Below are 24,380 nucleotides of genomic sequence, written 5' to 3' on the forward strand. Positions count from 1 at the left end.
CCTGTCTATTTGTTCTTAGTCACACAATGTCGTTAATATGATGCACGACCACAGAGGCAAGTTTTGTAAAGAACGGGGGCAACTCTAGTCGAAATGATTGGGTTACGCACGGAGAAAATCTCAGGAAATGATGGGGTGGCAGTTATGAGGATGATGCTGAGGATGATGATGATGATCTGGGTCAGCGTATTTTATTGCAGCAGTTTCGTAAATTGAACAATAGACTCACAAAAAAAGGAGGCTTAAAAACCATGGAGAGCACTGTGGTAGGTGTATAATTTAATCTTGGTGGCCGAATGCTCTGATCATGTGTCTGTTCCCAGAGACAGGGCTGATCCCTGGAAGAACACTTCAGTCTTGGTCCCGAGACCAGGGCATCTGTCTCTGGCAGAACAGGAGGAGTACCCACAGGCTCTGGGTCTATGACCCTCCAATTCTCTACGCCTGCTCATATAGTTCTCGGAAACAGTAATGGCAGAGATTTAGGAGCAGTCAAGTTTTGATCTGGCCTGAAACCATTTTGCCTCTTGAAAAGGCATCCTTATTTGATGAGAACCTAGACATGTAAATTATAAAGTTAACCTGTTTCCATCAGGACTGTCTTGATTTTCATTCTCCTCCTAACAAGGACTAGCATTTATTGAGTTCTTACTATATACTCTATTCCAAGAATTCCACTAAATGTATTACATCTTTCAATATCCAACCTACTTTTTGGAGGTGATAAATTTATCAACATGATATCCAACAGATACTAACAATCTTTATTGTTACTCCTCACAGCAATTGAGAAAATACATGCCTTCCTCAAGTGATAGTTCTCCAACAATTTGGGTCTCAGGGCCTCTTTGTGTACTAAAAAATTATTGAAGAAACCAAAAAAAGCTTTTATTTTTAAAAATGTACGTTACTGGGTTCTCTCTCTCAATATATTCCAATTAGAAGTTACAACTATTTTTTTCTTTAGAACAGAGATACACAAATGCATTTCATTACCCTTTGAACAGTGATATCAATATAGGTCACACAGCCACTAGAAAACTCCACTCTCCACTCAGAGAAATAGTGTCTTACTATCATAAACACATTTTGAACTTGTGGATCCCTTAAAAATGTCCCAAAGACTTGAAGTCTCTCTGGGCTTCACTTTAACTATGCTGTCTTAAAGGATAAAAGATTTTTGCCCCCCTAATCTTCCCCCATATATTTCAACCATTCTATTATTTAAGACTAGGCACTGTGCTAGGTGCATTGTACAACCATATAGAAACACATTATTATCCACATACAAAATTGAAGCTCAGAAAAGATGAGTACTTTGCTAAACAGCACATGACTTAGAAGTTTGGTAATTAGTTTACTTTCTCATATCTTTCTGTCCCCAAACCTGTGCTCTTCATTATCGTGCTGTACTTCAGCCACCAAAGATACATCAACCAGAGATGAACGAGAACTTAGTAACTGTCTGATTTCATCAACATACTACAGAGAACTCTGAAATTCAGTGTTATAGTTACACGGGGCCCAATAATTGAACCCATATTCCCTCAAATGGTTTTATCTTGCCTCTTAAAAGTAGTTCTTCCTATTGCAGATAAAGTAATTCCAGTATGTGTACATTAAAAAGACAGGCCAAGTAAAGATGATGGGGAGCCAAAGTTCATGCTCAAACTACACTGAATAAAATAAATATACTGCCCTAGGACTATTATTTATTTTTACGCTTTTTATCCCACATAGACCAAAAGCAGTTCAATTCCCCTGACTTTTTGTTCCTCTATGCATAATATCTAGTACAAGGCCTGCCATCATTGACGTATTTGAAAATTTGTGCAAAGATTAATATTTTTCAAAAGATGTCTACCCATAGGCGTCACTTCTTTAGTAGCAAGAAGAGTTCAGGCTTTGACATCAAACCTGGTGGATGACCTTTTATACATTCCTGACTTCCCTAGACCTCCCTTCACCCATTTCTGAAACAATGCTCCGGAGACCTCCATCTCAACGTTGTTATGAAGAGTAAATAAAACAAGGGTTTGCATACAATGAGTAGCACTCTGCTTGGGATTCTGTAGCATCTCAAATGCTAGTTTATCTCCTTGTCACAGTCACATATCATTCAATCTTGTAGATCTAGACATGGAGGCAATAAAGATCATAAGAGAGCTGGTACACTACCCAGTGCTTTCTTTGCACCCATGCAACTTTCCTAAATCCTAATTCTTAGGATGTCCAAACAAAACAAAACAAAACAAAACAAAACAAAACAAAAACAACTGTGAACATCTCCAGGCTTTTTGCAGCCAAAAAATATCCTTGGGCATTCATTTATATTTTCCTGTTGGCCCTCTATCCATTTCTAAAGTACAACAGAAAGATGTGGTAGAAATAAGATGTGCCCACAATAAAGGCCATCATCAAACAGGCCAAGATCAACAATCCCTCCTTTGTATCCCCAAATTCCCAAAACATCCTGGGTAGATTCAGGCCAATTCCTTTGCCTGTAACATCCTTGCTTTTCTTCTTCATTTGTCCCAAGGTAGCATTGAGCTTGACTGGGAAGGGCATTGGGAAAAGTATCATATAGAGCTCATTTCTTCTTCATATGAGTTGTTTGTTTCCTTCCACTAGATGACCTGATTGTAATCCAGGAATTGTCTCCCAACTGGAGGAGCCCCCCATCTTGGATGGGAACTAGGGCTTCAACAACCTGTGACCACAGCAGGTAGCGTTTATGCCGAAATGTTTCTGGCTCACTAATGTGTCATGTGTTCAATCAACAACTATTTGGTACACTTAGTCATTATTGTTTTAGACTTTAAACCTCCTTAAGATGGACACTATGAGGGACCAAAAAAAAAAAATCAAGCAAAAGAAAAAGACAAAATAAATATCTAATTCAACACTTCCCATTTTCACGAAGGTCTCATATTTATATGCCAGAAGTCATCTGCGGAATATCTAACTGACTTTTAAAACCCATGTCTAACCAATCACTTCTGATAAATACCCAGATAGGTTCAGATTTATTTTAGGTATCAGTTTCCCTGAGAAGTCACCCGACACGTCAGTTTCTGTCTTAGATGCTTTTTATATCTTTTCTTAAATAAACAAGTGTGGGTTTCTATGGTATTCTTTGGAGTTCAGTTTTTGTTTCTTTGTAACTGCTACATAATTATATTGGAAATGTGAAAAACAGTTCAGCAGGAAATCAAATGCTGGCCCAGTATGGGTATTTTTATATCCACAGATACTCAAATATGAACCGGCAAAGAGATTTGGATACTGTGTCTAACATGCAATCCAATGACAAGCCTTATTTAAAAGCCAGGAAAAAAAAAAAAAAAAGAAGCGCAACAAAGCTCAATTTTTTTTACAGTGCATTAGAGTTGTTCCTTTTGTTTTTGCTAAATAAGTAAATAAAGCTGAGAGAAAAGGTTCTAAAAAATCAGTGGCTCTTAAACGTCATGCTCAGAACAGTGCAACTTAAAGAACAAATGATGAGGCTTCTATCATTATTACCATTTTTAAAAACAGACACAGAATATATTTATACTGTTTAACTGTGTATCATACTCCATTATAATAAAATTATATATAAGATGTAAAATTTATGTTGATATAATTATAGTAAATATAATATAGATATGTATATATTTTTTCTATATCAAGTAAGTGAGTTTTAGCTCCCTACTGAATATTTGCTTCCTTTTAATCAGTAAATAAATACATTTGATTGGCCAAGGAAATTGTTTATGTTCAAGTAGATAGTTGTTAATGGAACGTACACTGGAATCCTGTTTGACTGCTAAGTCAATGCTTTTTCATGCCTTACTTGTCATCCCTGGTTTTACTTCACATCTTCCTTCTTCAACCTATTATTAAGCATTAATTGTCAAATTACAACAGCAGGTGTGTGGAGAGACTTCATCATTCAAAGCTTATCTCAGTGGGTTTGCAAGAACATTCAAACTATAATATTAGCCCCTCATTTAGACTTTAATTTCTTTTAAAGTTAGGAACTCGAAGTTCCTAAAAATATAAATTTCTTTATAGTGGATCGTTCACAGATGTAAATTTTGTATTCATCACCCCAATCCCATCCCTATCTCCCCACACTCATCCCATTCAGTTATTTTAGAGGGGATTACTTTACACAATGATATCCTATTGTGTTTGAATCTCTTTTATAAAAAGCTGGTTAAAGGAGGCCTACCTATTCTTCAACTTTGGAAGGGATGGGCCATCTTTTTATTTTTATTTATTTATTTAAAACAATTTTTTCCTGACTTGTTAATGTGCATCCTGGTATGTCTCAATAGCATCTAGTTTATCAGGAGAGCAAAGAAGGGTAATGTTCAGAGATTGGGGGTAAAGAGACGGACAAACCTAGGATCAAATCCAAACTCAGCCACCTAAATCCAGGGAGCTTGAGCTTTAAATACTTTATTAGAGTAGAGAATTGATGGTTCCAACCTAAGCAGTTATTGTGCAAATTAAATGTGATAAAGGGCAGAGAAAGAGCTAGAACACTGCCTAGCATACAGTAAGCACACGTTCATATCCTTTCTTTTATACTCATCACCAAGGCTTACAACCACCAACACTATTTGCTTCTCCTCTCTGCTCATTAGTTTTCATCAGATGCCAACTTCCATTCTTTCAAACCCCATCTCCGATGCAGCTTTAGTTTTACTCTGAATTAGGACTGCAGGGATTATAGCAGTGGTTGTCAAAGTGTGGTCCCTGGCTCAGCACATCCCTAACATGGCAACTTGTTAAAAATACAAATTCTTTGCCCAGAAATTTGTTTTAACAAATGCTTTAGGTGATTCTGATCCACCATAAAGTTTCAGAAACACCATCAGAGTGAACTCCCAAGGAAGATGGCATGGTAGTAGGATCCTCAGCTCATTTCATCCCCCAGATAAAAAAAGGTAACATGCACATCAGTGTAAATATCCCAGAAAATGAGCCAAAGACTGGCAGTACAGACTCTCCACAGCTAACTGTAGAGAAAGACCACAGGAAAGAGGACAGAGACATGGCTGGGAGCTAGACAGAGGGACTGTCGATGGAAAGGAGGAATGCCACTGGCACAGAGAGGGGAAAAACACAAACCCTCACAGCAAGCACCCGAGGCACAGGGAACCCACATGGGGAAGATGAATCCCCCTAATTTTTGGCTTTGAAAACCAGAGGGGCCACAATTTAAGAGTTCTTATAATCAGCAGGCTTAACACCTGGAACTTTCAAAAAATCAGTTCAGCATGGCTCTGAGAAAGCCCAGAGCAATTGGAAAGTGAATACCTGCCCTTAAAGAGATAGCCTGATAAATAGCCCCATGGGGACACAGCACAGAAGCAGCAGTTTGAAAAAACACACAAGGTACATAAGAAGGAGATTTGCAGGAGGGGCGGGGATCATTGGGGGACTTCTCCAGGAACAAAGGAGTTGTCAGGCACCATTTCCCCCCACCTCCACCCCCAGCCTAGACACAGGGACACCTGTGAGAACCAGCCAACACCGACACTCACTTCCTAACTTCCTAACACCCTGCCCTGCCTGTCATGTTCTCCTGCAAACCTGCCTCCTCCAATACACCCTTGGCCTGAGCTCAACCAAAGCAGTGCCACAGGCCCAGCAGTGGGCAAGCAGCCCTGACACGTGCCAGTACCACTCCAAGGTGACTCGTGCTCCATGGAGAAAGGAAGACCACAGCAAGCAGTCTGACTGCTAACCTGGTAGTGGGCTGGGGGCAGACATTAGGTCAGACTGCAGCCCCTGCCCACCAACCAGAGCTTCACAGGGGATAACACAGGGAAAGAACCTTGCAGTTTGGTGCTACTGCATCTCTGGTAAACATCTGATCTGACTCAATTTAAGCCAAAGGTTGCCCCAGACTGGCCCACTAACACCACAGGGACCAATCCATACCCATAACAGGCAAAAAGAACCATTGCAGACAACTGGACTGAAGGCAAAAGCAGTGCAGCCACAACAATAGGGTGCACAAGACACACATAGGAAACACCCCTAAAGTGCCAGGTTCTGATGAACAGGGGACATTGCACAACAGGACACTAGAGAACCTCTTCTTCATAAGGTCATTACTTTCAAAAGCAGGAGACATAGGTGACTTTCCAAATAAAAAGGAACACAGAAAAAATGACAGAGGAAAGTATGTCCCAAATGAATCATCAGCACAAAGTCATAGCAAGAGAGCTAAATGAAATGGAGATAAGTTAATATGCCTGCTAGAGAATTTAAAGTAATGGTCATAAAGTTATTCGCTGGGCTTGAGAAAAGAATGGAGGGCATCAGTGAGACCCTTAACGAAGAGAGGAAATAGAGAAATAAACCAATCAGATGAAGAACTCAATAACCGATATTAAAAATATAGAAGATAGAGTAAACAAAGTAGACTAGAGAAAGCAGAAGAGTTTATCAACAACCTGGAGAACAGAGTAATGCAAAGCAATCAAGCTGAACAGGAGAAAGAAAGAAAAAAAAAAGAATAAACATGAAAATAGATTTAGGGAATTCAGTAACACCATCAAGCATAACAACATTTGCATTATAGAGATCCCAGAGGACAAGAGGGAGAAAAGGGGACAGCAAATTTATTTGGAAAAAAAAATAGTTTACAACCTCGCTAATCTGAGGAAGGAAACAGAAACCCAGATCCAATAGTCACAGACAGCCCTCAACAAAATTAACCCAAAACATATAGTAATTGAAATGGCAAAAAAAAGTAGAGATAAAGAGAATTTTTAAAGCGCCAAGACAAAGGAAAACAGTTACACACAAAGGAAACCATGTAAGGCTAACAGCTGATTTTTCAGCAGAAACTCTGCAGGCTAGAAGGGATGGCATGATATATTCAAAGTGCCAAAAGAAAAAAAAAACAACCAACACTTAAGAATACTGTCTATCCAGCAAGGCTATCACTCAGAGCAGAAGGAAAGATAAAGAGTTTCCCATACAAACACAAGTTAAAGGGATTTATGCACACTAAATTAGGCCTACAAGAGTGTTAAAAGGGATATATTGAGCAGAAAAGACCATAAGCAGAAAAAAAGTAGGTACAAAAAAAAAAAAAAACCACTAAAAATATGTGTATCTATAAAAATCACTCAAGGGATTCACAAAATAACAGAATGTAAAGTATGCCACCATATACCTAAAATATGGTCGGGAGAGGAATAAACAATGAGTTCAAGCTTAAGTGACCATCAACTTAATATAGGCTGCTATAGGCATGAGAGGTTATATATAAACCTAATAGTAAGTACAAATCAAAAACCAGTAATAACAAAAAATGAAAAGAAAGGAATGAATCCAAGGCCATCATTGAGGAAAGCCAACTAATTGTCAGACAAAAGACCAAGAGAAGCAGAGAAGAACTACAAAAACAACCATAAAACAAGTAAAAAGGTGGCAATACCTCCTACTAATAATTACTTTAAATGTAAATGGACTAAATGCTCCAAGAGAAACAGGGTCACGGAATGGATAAAAAAAGTAAACTCATTTATATGCTGCGTACAAGAAACTCATTTCAGACTTAAAGACGCACAATTATTGAATGTGAAGGGATGATAAACATTCATTATACAAATAGAAGTGAATAGAAATCCGGGTTAGTAATACTTACATTGGACAAAGCAGACTTTACAACAAAGGCTTTAATAAGAGACCAAGGAAAACATATAATCATAAGGGTAATAATCTAGTAAGATATAACAATTGTAAAAGTTTATGCACCCAATATGGGAGCACCAATTACATAAAGCAGCTATAACAAACATAATCAATAGTAATACAATAATAGTAGGGGATTTGAACACCCCACTTACATCAAGAGACAGATCATCCAAGCAGAAAAATCAACAAGAAAATAATGGCTTTGAATGCCATATTGGACCAGATTGCTTCAACAGACATATTCAGAACTTTCCATCCTAAAACAGCAGAATACATAGTCTCTTCAAGGTGCACATGGAACTTTAACAGAACAGATCACACACCAGGCCACCAAACTGTCTTAAAAAATTCAAAAAGACTGTAGTCATACCATGAATCTTTTCTGATCACAATGTTGTGAAACTAGAAATCAACCACAAAAAAAATCGTGGAAAGAACACAAATCCATAGACTTAAATAACATGCCACTAAACAAAGAATGGGTCAAAAGAAATCAAAAAAGAAATTTGTTCATAGAGACAAAAGTACATAGAGACAAATGAAAATGAAAACACAATGGTCCAAAATAGCCAAAGCTATTTTAAGAGGGAAATTTATAGCAATACAGGCCAACTTCAAAAAGCAAGAAAAATCTCAAAGAACCTAATCTGCAGGAGCTAGAAAAAGATCAAAACTCAAAACCAAGTAAAAACAAAAAAAATAACACGAGTCCAGCAACTGGTTCTTAGACAAGATCAACAAAACTGATACTTAGATTCATTTAAAAAAAAAAAAAAAACACAACAAAACAAAACAAAAAAAAGGTGTTGGGGGAGACTCAAAAAGAAATCTGAAATGAAAGAGCAGAAATAACCATTATGTATCACATCCCAAAACTGAATCAGGAAGAAATCATGAATGTAAGATGACCAATTACCAGCAATGAAATTTAATCAGAACAAAGTTCATGATGAGATGGCTCACAGGTAAATTCTACCAAATATTTAAAGAAGAGATACTACTTATTTTTCTTAAACTATTCCAAAAAACAGAAGAGGAAACAAGGCTTCCAAATTCATTCTTTGAGGCCAATATTACCCTGATACCAAAACCAGATAAACAGTACCAAAAAAATAGAACTGCAAGCCACTATGTGATGAACATGGATGCAAAAACCCTCAATAAAATGTTAGCAAACTGTATCCAACAATACATTAAAAAAAAATCATTCACCACAATCAAGTGGGATTTATTCTTGGGATGCAAGAGTGGATCAATATTTGCAAGTCAATCAACATGGTACATCACATCAGCAAGAGAAAAAAAATAAAACCATATGATCATTTCAATAGATGCAGAAAAAACACTTGACGAAGTACAACATCCATTCATAATGAAAACCCTCAACACAGTGGGTTTAGAGGGAACATATCTCAACATGATAAAGACTATATATGAAAAACCCACCATTGAGTGTAACATCATACTCAATGGTAAGCAACAACAACAACAAACCTGGCAACTTACCCCATAACATTATAAACAATGTAAGGATGTCCACTCCTAACACTTTACTCAGCATGGTACTGGAAGTCCTAGCCACAGTAATCAGACAACAAAAAGAAAAGGACTCCAAATTGGTAAGGAAGTAAAGCTTCCACTCTTTACAACAGACGTGACACCATATATAGAAAATCCTTAAAGACTCCATCCAAAACTACTAGAATTGATACATTAATTCACTCATGTCACAGGATACAAAAATCAATATACAGAAGTCTATTGCATTTCTATATACTAATAATGAAGCATCAGTAAGAGAAATTAACAATCCCATTTACAAAAAATAAAATACCTACGAATAAACTTAACCAAGGAGGTGAAAGACCTGAACTCTGAAAACTAGAAAACACTAAAGAAAGAAATGGACACAAACAAATGGAAAGATATCCATGTTCATGGATTGGAACAACCAACATTGTTAAAATATACTACCCAAGGCAATCTACAGATTTAATCCATTCCCTATCAAAAATACCAACAGCATTTTTCAAAGAATGAGAATAATCCTAAAGTTTGTGAGGAACCACCCAAGACCCCAAATAGGCAAAGCAGTCTTGAACAAGAACAAAACTGGAGGTATCACAATCCCCAATTTCAAGACAGACTACAAAGCTGTAGTAATCAAAACCCTATGGTACTGGCACAAAAACAGACACATAGATCAATGAAACAAAACAGTGAGTCCAGAAATAAACCCACAATTCTATGGTCAATTCATCTTCAGCAAAAGAGGCAAGAATATGCAATGGGAAAATGACAGGCTCTTCAACAAACGATGTTGAAAAAACTGGACAGCAACATGCAAAAGAATGAAATCGGACCACTTTCTTAAACCATATAAAAAAGAAACTCCAAATGAATTAAGGACCTAAATGTGAGACCTGAAACCATAAAAATCCCAGAAGAGAGAACAGGCAGTAATTGCTCCGACATCGGCTGTAGCAACATTTTTCTAGATATGTCACCTGAGGCAAAGGAAACAAAAGTAAAAATAAACTACAGGGACTAGATCAAAATAAAAAACTTCTGCACAGTGGAAGAGACGACCAAGAAAACTAAAAGGCAGCCTGTGGAATGGGAGAAGATATTTGCAAATGACATATCTGATGAAATGGTAGTATCCAAACTATATAAAGAATGGATACTAATCAACACACCAAAAACCCCCCAAATAATCCATTTTAGAAAAGGGGGCAGAAGATATGAACAGATATTTCTAAGATGACATACAGGTGCTCTACAGACACATGAAAAGATGCTCAACATCATTCCTCGTCAGAGAAATGCAAATCAAAACCACAGTTTCAAAACCTCGTACCTGTCAGAATGGCTAAAATAAAATCAATCAATCAATCAATCAAACACAAGAAACAACAAATATTGGTGAGGACATGGAGAAAAGGAATACCCGTGTATTGTTGGTAGGAACGCAGGCTGGTGCAGCCGCTGTGGAAAACAGTATGGAGGTCCCTCTAAAACTAAAAACAGAACTACCATACGATCCAGTAATTCCACTACTTGGCATTCGCCCAACAAATACAAAAACACTGATTCAAAAAGATACATGCAACCCTATGCAGCGTTATTTACAATATCCAAGTTATGGAAGCAGCCCAAGTGTCCATCAATAAATGAACAGAAGAAGGTGTGGTACATATGTACAATGGAATATTAATCTGTCATAATAAAAGAATGAAATCTTGCCATTTGCAACAACATGCAGGGATCTAGAGAGTATAATGCTAAATGAAACAAGTCAGAGAGAAAAATACTAGGTGATTTCACTCACATGTTAAATTTAAGAAATAAATGAACCAAAGAGGGGGGAAAAAAAAGACAAACCGAGATTACAGAGAACAAACTGATGGTTACCGGAGGGAAGGTGCATGGGGGGACGGGGGAAATAGATGAATGGGATTAAAGAGTATGCATATCTTGATGAGCACTGAGTCATGTATGGAAGTGTGAATCACTATATCGTACACCTAAAACAAATGTAACACCGTGTGTTAACTATACTGGTATTAAAAACAAAAGCACCATCCTAGCCATATTCCCCCCTCCATTCTCCACATCTCAGACTCTCCGTTCCAATAACCTATTCTCCTAAATCTGAATCCTCATGTTCTATGCCCTAGGTTTCCCTTATTTCAATATTTTAATGTATATGATGGGCCCCCCTGGAACACAGTAAGATAACTTCCTTGATCTGTCATCAGAAGTCAACAGTAATTTGCTTCACTTAATTTTCCAACAATATATTCTTCTCCCTCTTGATTTCCCTCATCACCAGAAGATATTCTAAGCTCTTCTCCTCTTGATCAAGATGTTTGTTATTGGTGAAATCTGACAAAAAGCCCACTGTTACTCATGATGCTGATGAAAATATACCTTCTGCAAGGAATCCTCCCAGAGAACACGGTCTTTCCTGTCCAATGGAGAAATCTTACCCTGCTCCCAATTATACGCTTTTTAGTAAATGATAGGTTTGAGTTTCAAATGCATGCCCGAGGGAAAAGCTCTTCACTTTATGGCTGCACTATTAAGGCTCAAAGAGAAAGGAGTCATGTCTTACTGTGTTCCAAGTGCCCAATTCTTAACACAGTAGGTGCATGTGGAGTACTTGCTGAAATAAGCTGAACCCTATCTGTTCTGAGTAGTTCATTTTCGAAACTTTAGAAAAAGTCATACTGATATGAGAATATGAAAGTGTTACGTTTTGGCAAGACTTTGTTTCTGAATTCTGGCTATGTAGGCATGGAGTGGTCATTTCACATCTCAGAGGACTTCCTCTCCATTCTTCGAAGGGGTTCCATAGGGCTCAAACAAAACAAGCACTCAACTCAATGCCTGGCCCCAATTCTGTGCCAGAATGATGTTAGTTCCTTTGCTTTGAGTTGATCTGAGTTTGTGGGTACATAAAATGGACAGTTGTAAAAGGAGCAGGCACAACACATCCTAGTGAAAAACAGCAGAACCTCTGGCCTTGGGCGACATGTGAGATGGTACAGAGACTCCAGGAACCAGAAAGTATCACTAGCGTAAGTCAGGGTAGAGCGTAACCAATTCCTTGCCACCCCAAATGTGATGGACGCAAGGGATCATAGTTTAAATGTCTACCATTTGGCTCAAGGGTCACCTGACCTGGCACTGAAATGCTAGGTGGGTGGGAGTGGATAAATACAGAATTGGTTCCTATTTTTAGCCCCAGTTTCTAAGCTTTGGATTAGGGATTCCTGTAATCAGAAAATGCGCTGCATTTTCATTCTTGGCTTTGTTGCTTTGTAACCTGCTTCCAGTTGTTCAATACAGATCAGATTAAATGATAAACGGGCTTGTTGGGTAATGAAGTGTGGGCTGGCATTATTCAGGGCTTGCCTTAAGGCTCTCAGAAGGGAAGAGAAATAAAGTTTCTTAGATCAGAAGCCTGGCTCCTTGGGGAAGGAGAGGGGGACTCAAGGCACCCCTCCACCAGCACCTTTCTCATGGTTTCTGACTCCTAAGATTAATATTCTATGGGAATCCCTCCCTCTGAACACAGTCAATGGCTCGCAATTTTCATACAAGGGGAGCACAATTCTTGCCCTTTATGTCTCAGCATCAGTCACTGAGGAAAGCAGGACTTCAGAAAATCCAGAAAGCCATAGTGCATGTATGTCTGTCTGCCTGAGACTTTTAACAAAGAGTTGAATGGGGTATATTAAAGCAAAAATCCTTTTCACTCATCAATTAGTAGTGTCCATTTGGAGTCAGAACTCATCAGGGTACTCTCCAGTGGTATTAATACATTATTTCCTTTACTCATGCATTAATTTAGCAAATATTTATTGGGAGCACCAAGTACTATGCTAGGCTCCCAGGATAAAACAGTGATCAATAATAAAGCAGTAATAAAATGTTTCATGAGAGCAAGGACTTATTTCATCCTTTCAAAATGTATTCTCAAAGCCATAAGCAAAAAAGTGGTTATTTACAAGCTTAACCAGTCATTTGAAGGAAAAGACCATGGATTATTGAGAACTTACAACAAAGAAACCTTGACCCAGTTTGGATATCGAGAAATAGTGATAATAAGAATTAATGCTTATATTAACACTTACATAGAAGTTCTTGTAGCATTGTAAGAGCACCAATAGATTTAGTATAATACAGACTGCCATCGCAGTTGAAATTCTAAAAAAACCATAATTAACCAGTTGATGCCAGTCAGAAATACTGTGTCTAATCCTTTCTCCCAAATAGGTAAGGTTTTGGAGCAAAGAATTTGGACAGACATGTAGTATACTGAGGATTCTGGAAAAAGACAGGGGAGGGTAGGCTATATAGATCATTATCACTTCTTGGTCACACATACGGAGATTCAGCATCCTGGCATGAAATACATGTTAAAAAGAAAAAAAAATGGCCATCACATTTCCAACTCCTCCCATTAAGAGGTGATATTTATTCCTCCACTCCTTGAACCGCCTTTTATTTTTTTTAACATAAGGTTATTTATTTGGGGGGGGCAGAGAGAGAATTTCAAGCAGGCTCCATGCCCAGTGCAGAGCTCAATTCCATGACCCCAGGATCATGACCTGAGCCCAAATCAAAAGTCGGACTCTTAACCAACTGAACCACTCAGGCACCCCCACTCCTTGAGCCTCTTTTCTTGGTTATGTGACTTGATTTGGCCAGTGAGGTCATCGCAAACATGATGCAAACAGACTTAAAAAGTGCTGCTTCACCCGTCTTCTGATGCTCCTTGGAACGCTGAGCACACGGCTGCAGAAGCCGAGCGAGCCTACCGGAGGACGAGAGACACGTGGAACAGAGAACAGCTGTGCCCACTATGGCACCTGGTCTAACCAGCCTGCTAGTCACCTGTAAGTCACAAACATTCTAGCCCCACACAAGCCACAGGATTAGCAAAAGAACTGCCCATCTGCCCCCACAGAACCAGGACAAATGCACGTTTATTATGTGAAGCTGCTACGTTTAGACACGGTTTATTATGCCATGGAGGTGAGCCAGTACAAATCAGAGTGTTCCTGCGACTCCTCCGGTCCCCTTTCTCCCTAAGCCCAAGTGGCTGGGAAAAACAGGGGGGATAGGAGTGGCCGATAGAATGTTTAGCTAGACGACAAAGGCAACGACAGGGTGTGTGAGAGGAGGTAAGCACCAGGTTCAGTCCGGAGGAGGTGAGAGAAAAGAAGGCACAAGGAAGGGGAAAGCCTGAGAGAGGGAAGGGAACACTATTGAGTATTTACTACATGCCGGGCTCTGTTTCACGTCCTTTATCTGTATTATCTCATTTCACTCTCATAACAAACTTCAGATATAGCAACTGAGGCTTAAGAAGATTATAGAACTTACTCAAGTCAAACATGAAACGTACGTTAAACCCAGGATTCTACTTTCTTAAAGCGGTGATAGCAATGCCCATGAGCTTGGCTTCTGGTTAGAACTAGGGAGCTTTTCAAGTTGAGAACCTGGCCGGGACACTTAGGGCTGACCAAGCAAAGACACTTCTACCCGGTGCATATCATGTGGAAAATTATATTCCCCCAAATAACCTCGAGATGATACTTGCAGAACAGACTCACTATTGGGTAGATCCTCGGAATGAAGTGAGGGGGGTCTGCCCATGAGGAGGAGGCCCCTTTTCGGTACATCCTCTTCAATCATACAATAATGATAAAAGTCACGTTTATTGTCACGATGATCAATATTGCATTGCCGTTATTATCAACCCAACAGCACACCCACCAGTCTTAAGGGGTAACTTGCTTCAGGTTTACTCACTCCTTGCTTGCTGACCTAAACCCCATAGTTTGCAGCAACACTAACCCGCTTCCCTGGAGATCCTGCAGGCCGCCGGCCATGAGGAACGAAGGACCAGACTTCCCCGAAGAGAAGGCCCGACAGCACACGAAAACAGCCGCCACAGACTGGCCGCTGCACGCACCCCGGAGGTTTAACTGCCGGCACAGGGGGAGGAGTCCGGACCGCCTCTCGGGGTTGGGCTGTTGCGCCGCAGGGGTACTCCTGACTGAGAAACACCTGGCAGCCCTGATCCCCCGCAGAGGGGCAGCACCTGGAAGTCTTGCAAGGGCAAATGATTACCTGCTGAGCACCGGCGTCTCCTGCACGTGGCTCCCTCACCAGATCCCGCTTAAAAAAACCTACTTCGGGGCCACCTGGGTGGCTCAGTGGGTTGACAGACTCTTGGTTTAGGCTCCGGTCATGATCTCAGGGTGGTGAGACTGAGCCCCAGGTCAGCTCTGCCCTCAGTGTGGAGTGGGTTTGACACTCTCTCCCTCCCTCTCCTCCCCTCCCCCACCTTTCTCTCTTTCCCTCAAATAAACAAAATCTTTAAAAAACCTCCTGCTTTGGGCCTCCTGGGTGGCTAGGTAGGTTAAGCGTCTGACTTCAGCTCAGGTCATGATCCCAGGGTCTTGGGATGCAGTCTGCGTGGGGCTCCCTGCTCAGGCAGGGAGTCTGCCTGCTTCTCCTTCTCCCTCTGCCCCTCCCCCCTTCTCGTGCTCTCTCTCATGCCCTGTCTCAAATAAATACAATCTTTAAAAAAAAAAAAATCAAAACCCTCCTTCACCTGGACTGGGATGATGTTCTTTAGAACATTAGCCTGCCATCTTCCCATCTTTGCCTTTATTTTTAAAGATTTATTTATTTATCTGAGAGAAAGAGAGCGCGTGCACACAAGCCAGAGGGAGAGAGACTCTCAGGCAGACTCCATGCTGAGTGAGGAGCCCAACATAGGATTCGATTCTCAGGACCCTGAGATCATGACCTGAGCCAAAATCAAGAGTCGGATGCTTAACCAACTGGGCCACCCAGACACCCCTCTCAAGAAACCTCTCACCTTCTGTCTTTTTCTACGTTAGGACTAAGGGGCTCTTAGTCATAGTGACATCCTAGTGAAGTTCTTGGTTAAAATCCGTATCTCCAGTCTCAATAGGCATGCTTTTCTAAGTGGATAAGAACAAAAGAGGGGCAGAGCTGAAAAAGATGGAGAGGTTGTGGGAAGATACTGATAGAATGGTTGCGGAACACAGAGGAATTAGAGGGAAATTCCCAAGTCAGGATGCAAGAACTGGAGTGGCTATATAGCATGTGGGGACTGTAATGGTTAACATGAAGCTGATGCGGGCTACTCACCAATGATATGCATTTGGAGCGTGCGTCAGCATCTGCTGGAATGCAGAATGGCGCTGACTGCCATCCTTCCCTATGGAGAACTGTGCACTGGATGCTGACCCCTTTCCCAGGAACCTGGAGCTCCCCCTTGACTTCCACATATTTTTATTTCCCACATCCCTTCATTATCACCTTGCTGTTAACAACCTGATCTCCACCTTACAGCACTTGTATGCTTCTCTGGGGTAGGGGCCTATATTCTCACACAGTCATCTCACTACGGCCTCTCTGATATTTGGGAGCCAATGACCCACCCCTGCACCTGAATTTCACTGTCCACCCCAGGCTCCCAGCACGCTTTGCCTTCGATGAGAGTTATCTAACTGGACAATGGCATCCCTTCAGCTGCTTCCATTCAATTCTATGCTACAGTATAGCATTGATCCTCATGAAACTCTAGCCTCTATTACGCCACAGGCAATAGAGAAAGAGATTAAATAGTTTGAACAGGATCTTGATGTAAAATTTGAAGTCTTTAGTCCAAGCGGGCTCTCCAAAAATGTGCCTGCTTCATCGTGAGGGCCTTTCCTTAGCCACCGGGTGGTCTACCGTGCCTGAACCAAGGACAAGAGGAAGGTCAGTGAACAAAGCTATCAGCCGCACGATGAAGAAACAGAGCTGCACCTCGCGGTGACACGCAGACCATGATTACCAATTTTGTTGTTGTGGGAGGAGATGGAGTAACAGACAGTATAAACCAAATAAATGAATTTAAATTAAACTGTGATTCGAAGCCCACGATTATGGCTGCATTAACAATAACACTTTATCAATTTCTAGAGTTTATAGATGGATTTTGAGCAAAGAGGTATAGTACTATCACTTTTAATTCAATTCTCACTACGCCCAAGATTTTACGGAACAATTAGGATTCCCATTCCACAGATGAGACAACTGAGAGCAGATGAGGAGAAATAATTTGCCAGAGGATATATGGCCAAGGGACATGGCCAACTCCAGGACTCAAGATTTCTCTGAACAATGAGCTATAAAGACATATTTTTCCTAGTATCCTGGGTTGGGCAAAGCAATTAGTCTGGCAGCTGGGCCCTACGCCAGGAAAAAACATTTCTTAAGTGCTATCAAACTAGTGTTTTCCTGGGGAGATTTAGCCATCATTAGTGAAAAGCTTCATTTGCAATATTGTGTGCAGCCCACTGTAGTGGGCCAGAGCAATGCATTATCACTAACTCAAAGAGATTAATTTAATGGGCAATTATATGCTTCCTGCTTTAAAATACCTTCAGGTAACCAATAGTAAGTAGTGCTTTCTGTCTGTGCCAACTGCCAGCTCCCAGGCACACAGGGTCAGCGGGTTTCCCCACTTTCCACCTCACATCACCAGTTTCTCTGCTCTAAAACTGGCATTCAATGCCTCTGAAAAGCCCCTGCAGAGACTATTCAAAGCAAGTGGATTCCACCACTGTTCCCCAATGTCCTTTATGTCCCCTACAGCTGCGTTGTTAATCACGGGGCTCTGGTAGGTAGGTCTTAGCACCCTGTTCAACCTAGAGGAACCCCATGCAATGTCTGATGGGCCTTAGGCCACCTCACAGCTCAGGGAGAGATCACCTAATCACTGCAGGAATGACAACAAATAAAGACAAAAGCGAACAAAAGAACACCTCAGTTTTCTCTGTCTTCCTTCAAGGCATCGTTAGATTCTAAGGTACCTCTGATGGGGGGAGAGGGGGTGGAGAGGACGTGGGAGAGCTCAGGAAAGTGGGTACCTGAACTGCCACCTTGAGTTTCGGACTCAGCAGGTCCTGGCCTGACACCAGGGCTCTTCTGTGGTGGTGATTCGGGTCACCTGCATAAGCTATGTTCTCTGGGATCTTCACCGAAAAGTGCTGTCCCCGAAAATGTACTATTGTGTGCCCTCTATTCTCTGTTCCTCAGTTTCCTGATCTCTAAAATAGTTAAAGAATCCCAGTCTGAACAGTCCCAGAGCTCTGCTTTGTACATTAGGCAATACTCCTACCCTTGGGTTAGAGACGCTAGAACAGCAGGGGCTGGGGTGGTGCATGTCCTTTCCTCCGCTGCACCCCTGTCCCGGCAGCCAGCCTTCTGCTTTGCATAGAGGAACTACTTCATTCACTCGCTTCAGCAAATGATGTGGGAGCACTGGAAGCTCAATTTAAGCAGGAGTTTGAAAGGAAAGGAGCTAGAAGAGAATGTAATCTGCAGTTGAATGGCATGTGTACCAATCTTGCCCCCTCACCCAGCCCTTACTCTGTGAAACCTTGGGCAAGTTATTTAACTGCATTGAGTTTTCTTCTCTGAAAAAGGCATACGGTTGACTCTTAAGCAATGTGGGGGGTGAAGGGCACCAACAAATCCCCCCAACTCTGCACAACTGAAAATCCATGTATAACTTTCCACTCTCCAAAAGCGTAACTATTAATAGTCTACAGTTGACCAGAAAGTCTTACTGATGACATCAGCTGTTCTTTAACATGCTTTCTGTATGTTATATGTATTATATACCACACCCTTATAATAACGTAAGCCAGAGAAAAGAAAATGTTATTAAGAAAATCAGAAGGAAGAGAAAATACATTTACAGTCCTGTAAGTATATTTACTGAAAAAAATCTGCATAAAGTGGACCCGCGCACTACAAGCCTGTGCGGTTCAAGGGTCAATTATATTAATAGTACCAAATTTCTCAGAGTGTTGTGAGAATTTAATGCATTGTAGGGCTTACATAATACTTCTTCAGTGTTTAACTGTCAGCTAAATTTATCTTAAGCCTTCACCATCGTGGTAAACAGGAGCAGCCACGCGCTACAGTCGCAGACGATGGGATTGCTACTAGCAGAGACACGCTCTACAAGCCTAATCTCTTGTTAGCACATGGACATCTAACTGCCAGCTCATGTAATGAGATGTGCCTGTTGATTGTGATGGCAAGCTAGATCTATTACCACCGCAATCCTTGCGTAATACACACAGCGAAGCATCTCAGCCTTGGTTAAGTGAATCTGACACAAGAGGATAAAGGACGACATCTCCATTCTCATTAAGAGATAACAGATGGACTTCCCTAAGATCCTTTTTTTTTTTTTTTAGTTTAATTTCATTTGTTTAAATCTTTGTCTGATGAGATGGCATTCTGAGAATAATTTTAAATTGTTCTCTCTGGAATGAATATTTCTTTATCTTTATTAGAACCTCCCCCTACAGGGTTCTGTTGTCCTGGGTGGTTTTAAATCTTCGATTCGTCCAAATACAATAAATCTCCCTTTAATATTTTTTTTTCCCCAAGACATGGTCTGTGGCTTTGGAAGATAAACATTACATGATGGGCTAAATAATAAAACCAAGTCAAACACGTATCTAAGCCGTTTCATGTAATTCCAATTTTTCTTAAGTTCTCTGTGATCTTATTATTTCTACTTCCTTTTATGATTTAGAAAAAACCAGCTTTATTGTACTTTTAAAGTTCCTAAATTTATGCCCACCTCAGCTTATATTTTATGGCTAAAAATTAAAGTTCTTTTATATACTTTCTTTCTTGCTCGTGCTAAGAAGGTTACAGGCAAACATTCCAAGAAAAGCAGACTGATACCCAACTTTACAATTCCACATTTCTTTGAGCTGTTTCACCTCCTGAATGAAACTTCCTTATGGGTCAAAATATGCCTTTGTAGTTTGTTTAGTTTTCAATCTCTGGGTAAAAATTAATTAGTTAGTTAAAAGGGAGCAATAACTCTCATTGTTTCAACAGAGTTATCTAAGTTTGGGTTATATATTTTAAACTCTATAAGCTGATGGTATTTTTGTGGGCAGAGCCATTCTGATTTGTTGCCCACATGGGACCAACTGTAAAACTCAATCTGGGACATATTTGAGTGATTTATCTCAAGTCATGAAGAAAATGTTATCTGGTCTACATTTTGATATATTTTTGTAATTTGATTACACTGTGTTTATTAATAATAATAATCTCCACCACTCTAAAAATGATCTTATCTCATTATTTTATGGGTACACATAAAGGGTTGTTTTTTTCATGTGTATCATGATCCATTTTTAAATATAATCCTTTGTTGATTGAAGGAGTACAAAAGTCGTTGCCCTTTTCCACACCATCAACACGGAAGTGCCTGTAAATTCCCATCATCGTCTTCCTTACCCCTCTGTCTTTCTATGGATATCTCAGCAGACTTCAACTTACCCTTTCATATGCAGGTGCTTCCAGGAGCCACAAGAAGGAAAACTCCAAGAGGAACCGGGATTTTGTCTCTTTTGCTCACTGCTATATCCCCAGTCACTGGAAGAGTGTTTGGCACGTAGTATAGACTCAATAACTAATTATTGAGTGAATGAGCAAAGGAATGTCTTTGCAGACTTGGGCTGGTACCCTGTCACCCCAGAGTTAACAGCTCATTACCTTGGAGCATCTGCTTTTGTGTGTGTCTTCTTACTTGTCTGTGATTCCTTGCAAATGAGCCTTTTGTTTCTGTATTGTCCCTGAAATGTTTCTTAACCACCTGCTCTGCATATTCATTTATTTTTATTCCTTAGAATGGAGTACCATAGATCCTTATAATTAGGACCTCCTTGATGAATATTAAGTAAAGGCATCGATCTCATAAAAAAAAGTGTCATGGATTAAGGCTAACTCAACTAGGCTGTATTCAATAGGAGGGGGTTCTTCAGAAAATAATTACTGCCTACATACTTTAAAGAAAACTGTGATCCTTCAGAACACTTTTATAAAGCCCTAAAGCAATCTAAATGTACAGTTTTTCTCAGAGGCTTAAAGCAATAATGGGGCTTCAACATTGTAAATTATAAAAATTTCATGTCTGTACCTCTCTAGATGGGGTTAACCTTTCTAATAAACCAGTTACCAAGTGGTATAGTTTGGCTTACTTACTGTTAACAAGGGGAAATTGCGACCAGAATCACACATGGGGGAAGAGAATACTACTCCTAAACCAGAAGAACACCAGAGTTTCCAAAGTTCATCCTCTCTCCAGAACCGTCCAATTGGTCAACTTGACCGCATGTCCTCTGCTTACATTCAAGGTTGCTCTAAAATACCAGATATTCTTCACTCTTAAATCTTCACTTTTTTGCACAGTGTTTTTGTTTGTTTTGTTTTTTAATAAGGCTCCATGGAGGACATGTCCCCCATATCTCAGAACAAGGAAAAGCTGTGCCCTTCCTAAAGGCATGGATTACTCTTGTTTGTACAAACAAATTAATCGTGTGTCTCAGAGATGTTTGCCCTGTTTTCACATTAGCTGTGAAAACATAGAGCAGATTTTAGAGAGAATATAGAGCAGATTTTAGGTCCCACATCCTATCATTGTCATCTATCCACTTTATATTGCCCGTATGCCCATGACTTTTTCTTAATGTTGATTTTTATTTCCTTATTCGGATTCCCAACTCCTTTAAGAATTTATTGTCTCCCTTGAATATGTGTCAACTGTAAAGGCCTTATCAGGTCCTTGATGGAAAGAAGAACATCAAATAATATAGAAAATGTATTTTGTTTGGAAATAAAATGAATATTATGTTCCTTTGGCATGTTTTTGTATAATAAAAAATTGGTGAGGCAGAGTGCAAATTCTCAAAGATGGTGTAGCACTAAATTCCACCGTATAGCTACTGGCTTAGAGACTCAATAGTAGTCCTATTACTTGCAATGAAAGACACTGTGCTCACTGAAAATTGATTGAAAGGCTAACATATGTTATTTTAACAATCCTGCAATATCCTCTAAAAAATAAATTAAAGAGCTTACATTTTCACACGTTATTTGTGAAAACAATTATATTGAAGTTACAGTTTTAGTCTACGGTTACTGTGTAAACTATATTAAACTCTAAAAACGAAACAAAAAATCATCTGTAGTTTCATCTCTCCAAAATAATATGTATTGATAGTATGAAGTTTCCTTTTATATTTTCTGTCTGCATATGTGAATATGATGGATACGGTCTAAATATGTGAACAGTAATTCTTATATTGTATGTAAGATTTATTTTTGGTCCATTTAAATTGTAGTGTATAGTTCTTGAGTTCTTTTTTACCTACCCTTTCATACTAAATCTTTCCCCATATTTTAATATGCAAAACATCATTTTTAATGGCTGAATAATGGATATATGATATAAGAGTATTTGGATATAAGAACGTTTCCTTCCCACATATATTGCAACCTTTGGTAATTTACCACTGGGCAAGTTATTTCTTATTGAGATAACTGATTCAAAGACTCCTTGGGGCCAATAAAATAAGTTCCAATGCCAAAATATCTGATGGAAACAGGGATCACATTAACCACGTGATCACTAGGCATAAATTAAACCCAGTCACACAAGGAAGAAATTAAACCCAGGCACTTACTAATTTCAGTAGCAATGATTGTTATGTTGTGCCATACACTTAATTCTCTGTCAAGTGGTGTTGCCAGCGTTATCTTTCCATCATCTGCATTAATGTTGAATTGTCTCTCCAGGTCAGTGTGCCGGTCGATGGAAAACCTACAAAACAGATACATCTGTAATCTACTTCAATGTTTATATGATCCATATATTCCACAGCAGACCTTTAGTAATCCTTGGAGAGTCATAGTTGTGAAGTCAAATGGATTGGGAAACTCAGTGGCATCATAATTTGTAAAATAAAATGACTGAATGAGGCACAAGAAACTTAATATTTATTGTCCAAGGAGTAATTAGCTACATATGCAACATGGAGGTCATAAACTGCCATCAGTTTCAATAGGTAGCATCTTTAAAAACGGATGCTGATGAAGAGTTAATTGGACAATCCATCACATTTATTGGACAGCTTATGATAATTAACAGTTGCCACAAAATATCACATAAAACAATAAACTCAAACCCAAAGCAGGATGGTGCTAGGCAGCATGTTATTTATGGCAGTTCAAAGGAAATGTGTGTTTATGTTAAACACATATTTGACTAGACAACATGTATGTGTTGTCTATGTCATCCGGTTTGTTTTGCTTTCATGTTAGGTGAAGTACATATTTAGGATTCCTATTAGTTTCTGTCCATAAAGTAAGATGGCTGCTGATTCTCTAGTAATAATTTTTGAAAGTTGGAATGGATATTTTAGCAGCTTTACACTAGAGTCTATGAAATTAACACTTTTAAATGCACAGGTTAGCTGTTCCTCTTTTGCAAAAACTCTTTCAGATAAGACACCATTAAGGTATCTTGTATCTACAACCAAGTGCACGTCAGGAACACTAGGCATCAAAATAATACAGTAATTATTTTTTCACATTTATTGTTATTCTCTTTATACACCAAGAACTGTGTTTTGGTTATGGAATGCTGAATCCAATAGGGTAAGTGTCTTAAGGAACCCAAGGCCTAATTAGAAAAACTGGCCCATTAATAAGTACTGAAATATACTAAAACAGGATAGAATGGAAACAGGGACCATTTATCATGGGCCAAGCACAATGCTAGATGCCTCTTCCTTTTTTTGTCCTCCTCTCTTTGGTTTCTTACAGAATGAAGGAAGGGTGCTATAGGCTGAATATTTGTGTAGCCACAAAATTCATAGGTTAAAATCCTAACTCCCAATATGATAGTATTTGGAAATAAGGCCTTTGGGGGGTAATTAGGGTAAGATAAGGCCATGAGGGTGGACACTCATGATGGGATTAATGGCTTTATAAAAAAAAGGAGGAGACACAGGATCTCGCTCTGCTCTCCACCAATGAGCATACAATCAGAAGACAGTCATTCTATCTCTATTATTTATGTATTGTTATTTTGGGGATAATTAATAGATTCACTGAACCTCAATTTTTTCACTGGCCAAATACGGTTGCAGACTAAAAGCATAAATCAGTCTCTAAGATATGTTTTTAAAAATGCTAGAGATATGTTTATCAATATCACACTCCCCATAATCACCATATCAGATGACACAAAA

At 39.5% G+C, this 24,380-nt stretch overlaps 1 protein-coding gene across 1 annotated transcript in view; it reads right to left on the reverse strand.

Moving 5' to 3' along the window:
* The window catches only part of CDH8 (cadherin 8), a 237,872-nt gene that overhangs the window by 112,615 nt on the left and 100,877 nt on the right, over positions 1–24,380 (reverse strand). The window contains exon 7 of the mRNA XM_040633089.1: positions 22,812–22,948. Within this exon, the coding sequence (XP_040489023.1) occupies positions 22,812–22,948 (137 nt within the window). The remainder of the gene's footprint in view (positions 1–22,811; positions 22,949–24,380) is intronic.

The sequence above is a fragment of the Ursus maritimus genome, unplaced genomic scaffold, assembly GCF_017311325.1.
Source record: "Ursus maritimus isolate PB19 unplaced genomic scaffold, ASM1731132v1 scaffold_19, whole genome shotgun sequence".
Classification (NCBI taxonomy): domain Eukaryota; kingdom Metazoa; phylum Chordata; class Mammalia; order Carnivora; family Ursidae; genus Ursus; species Ursus maritimus.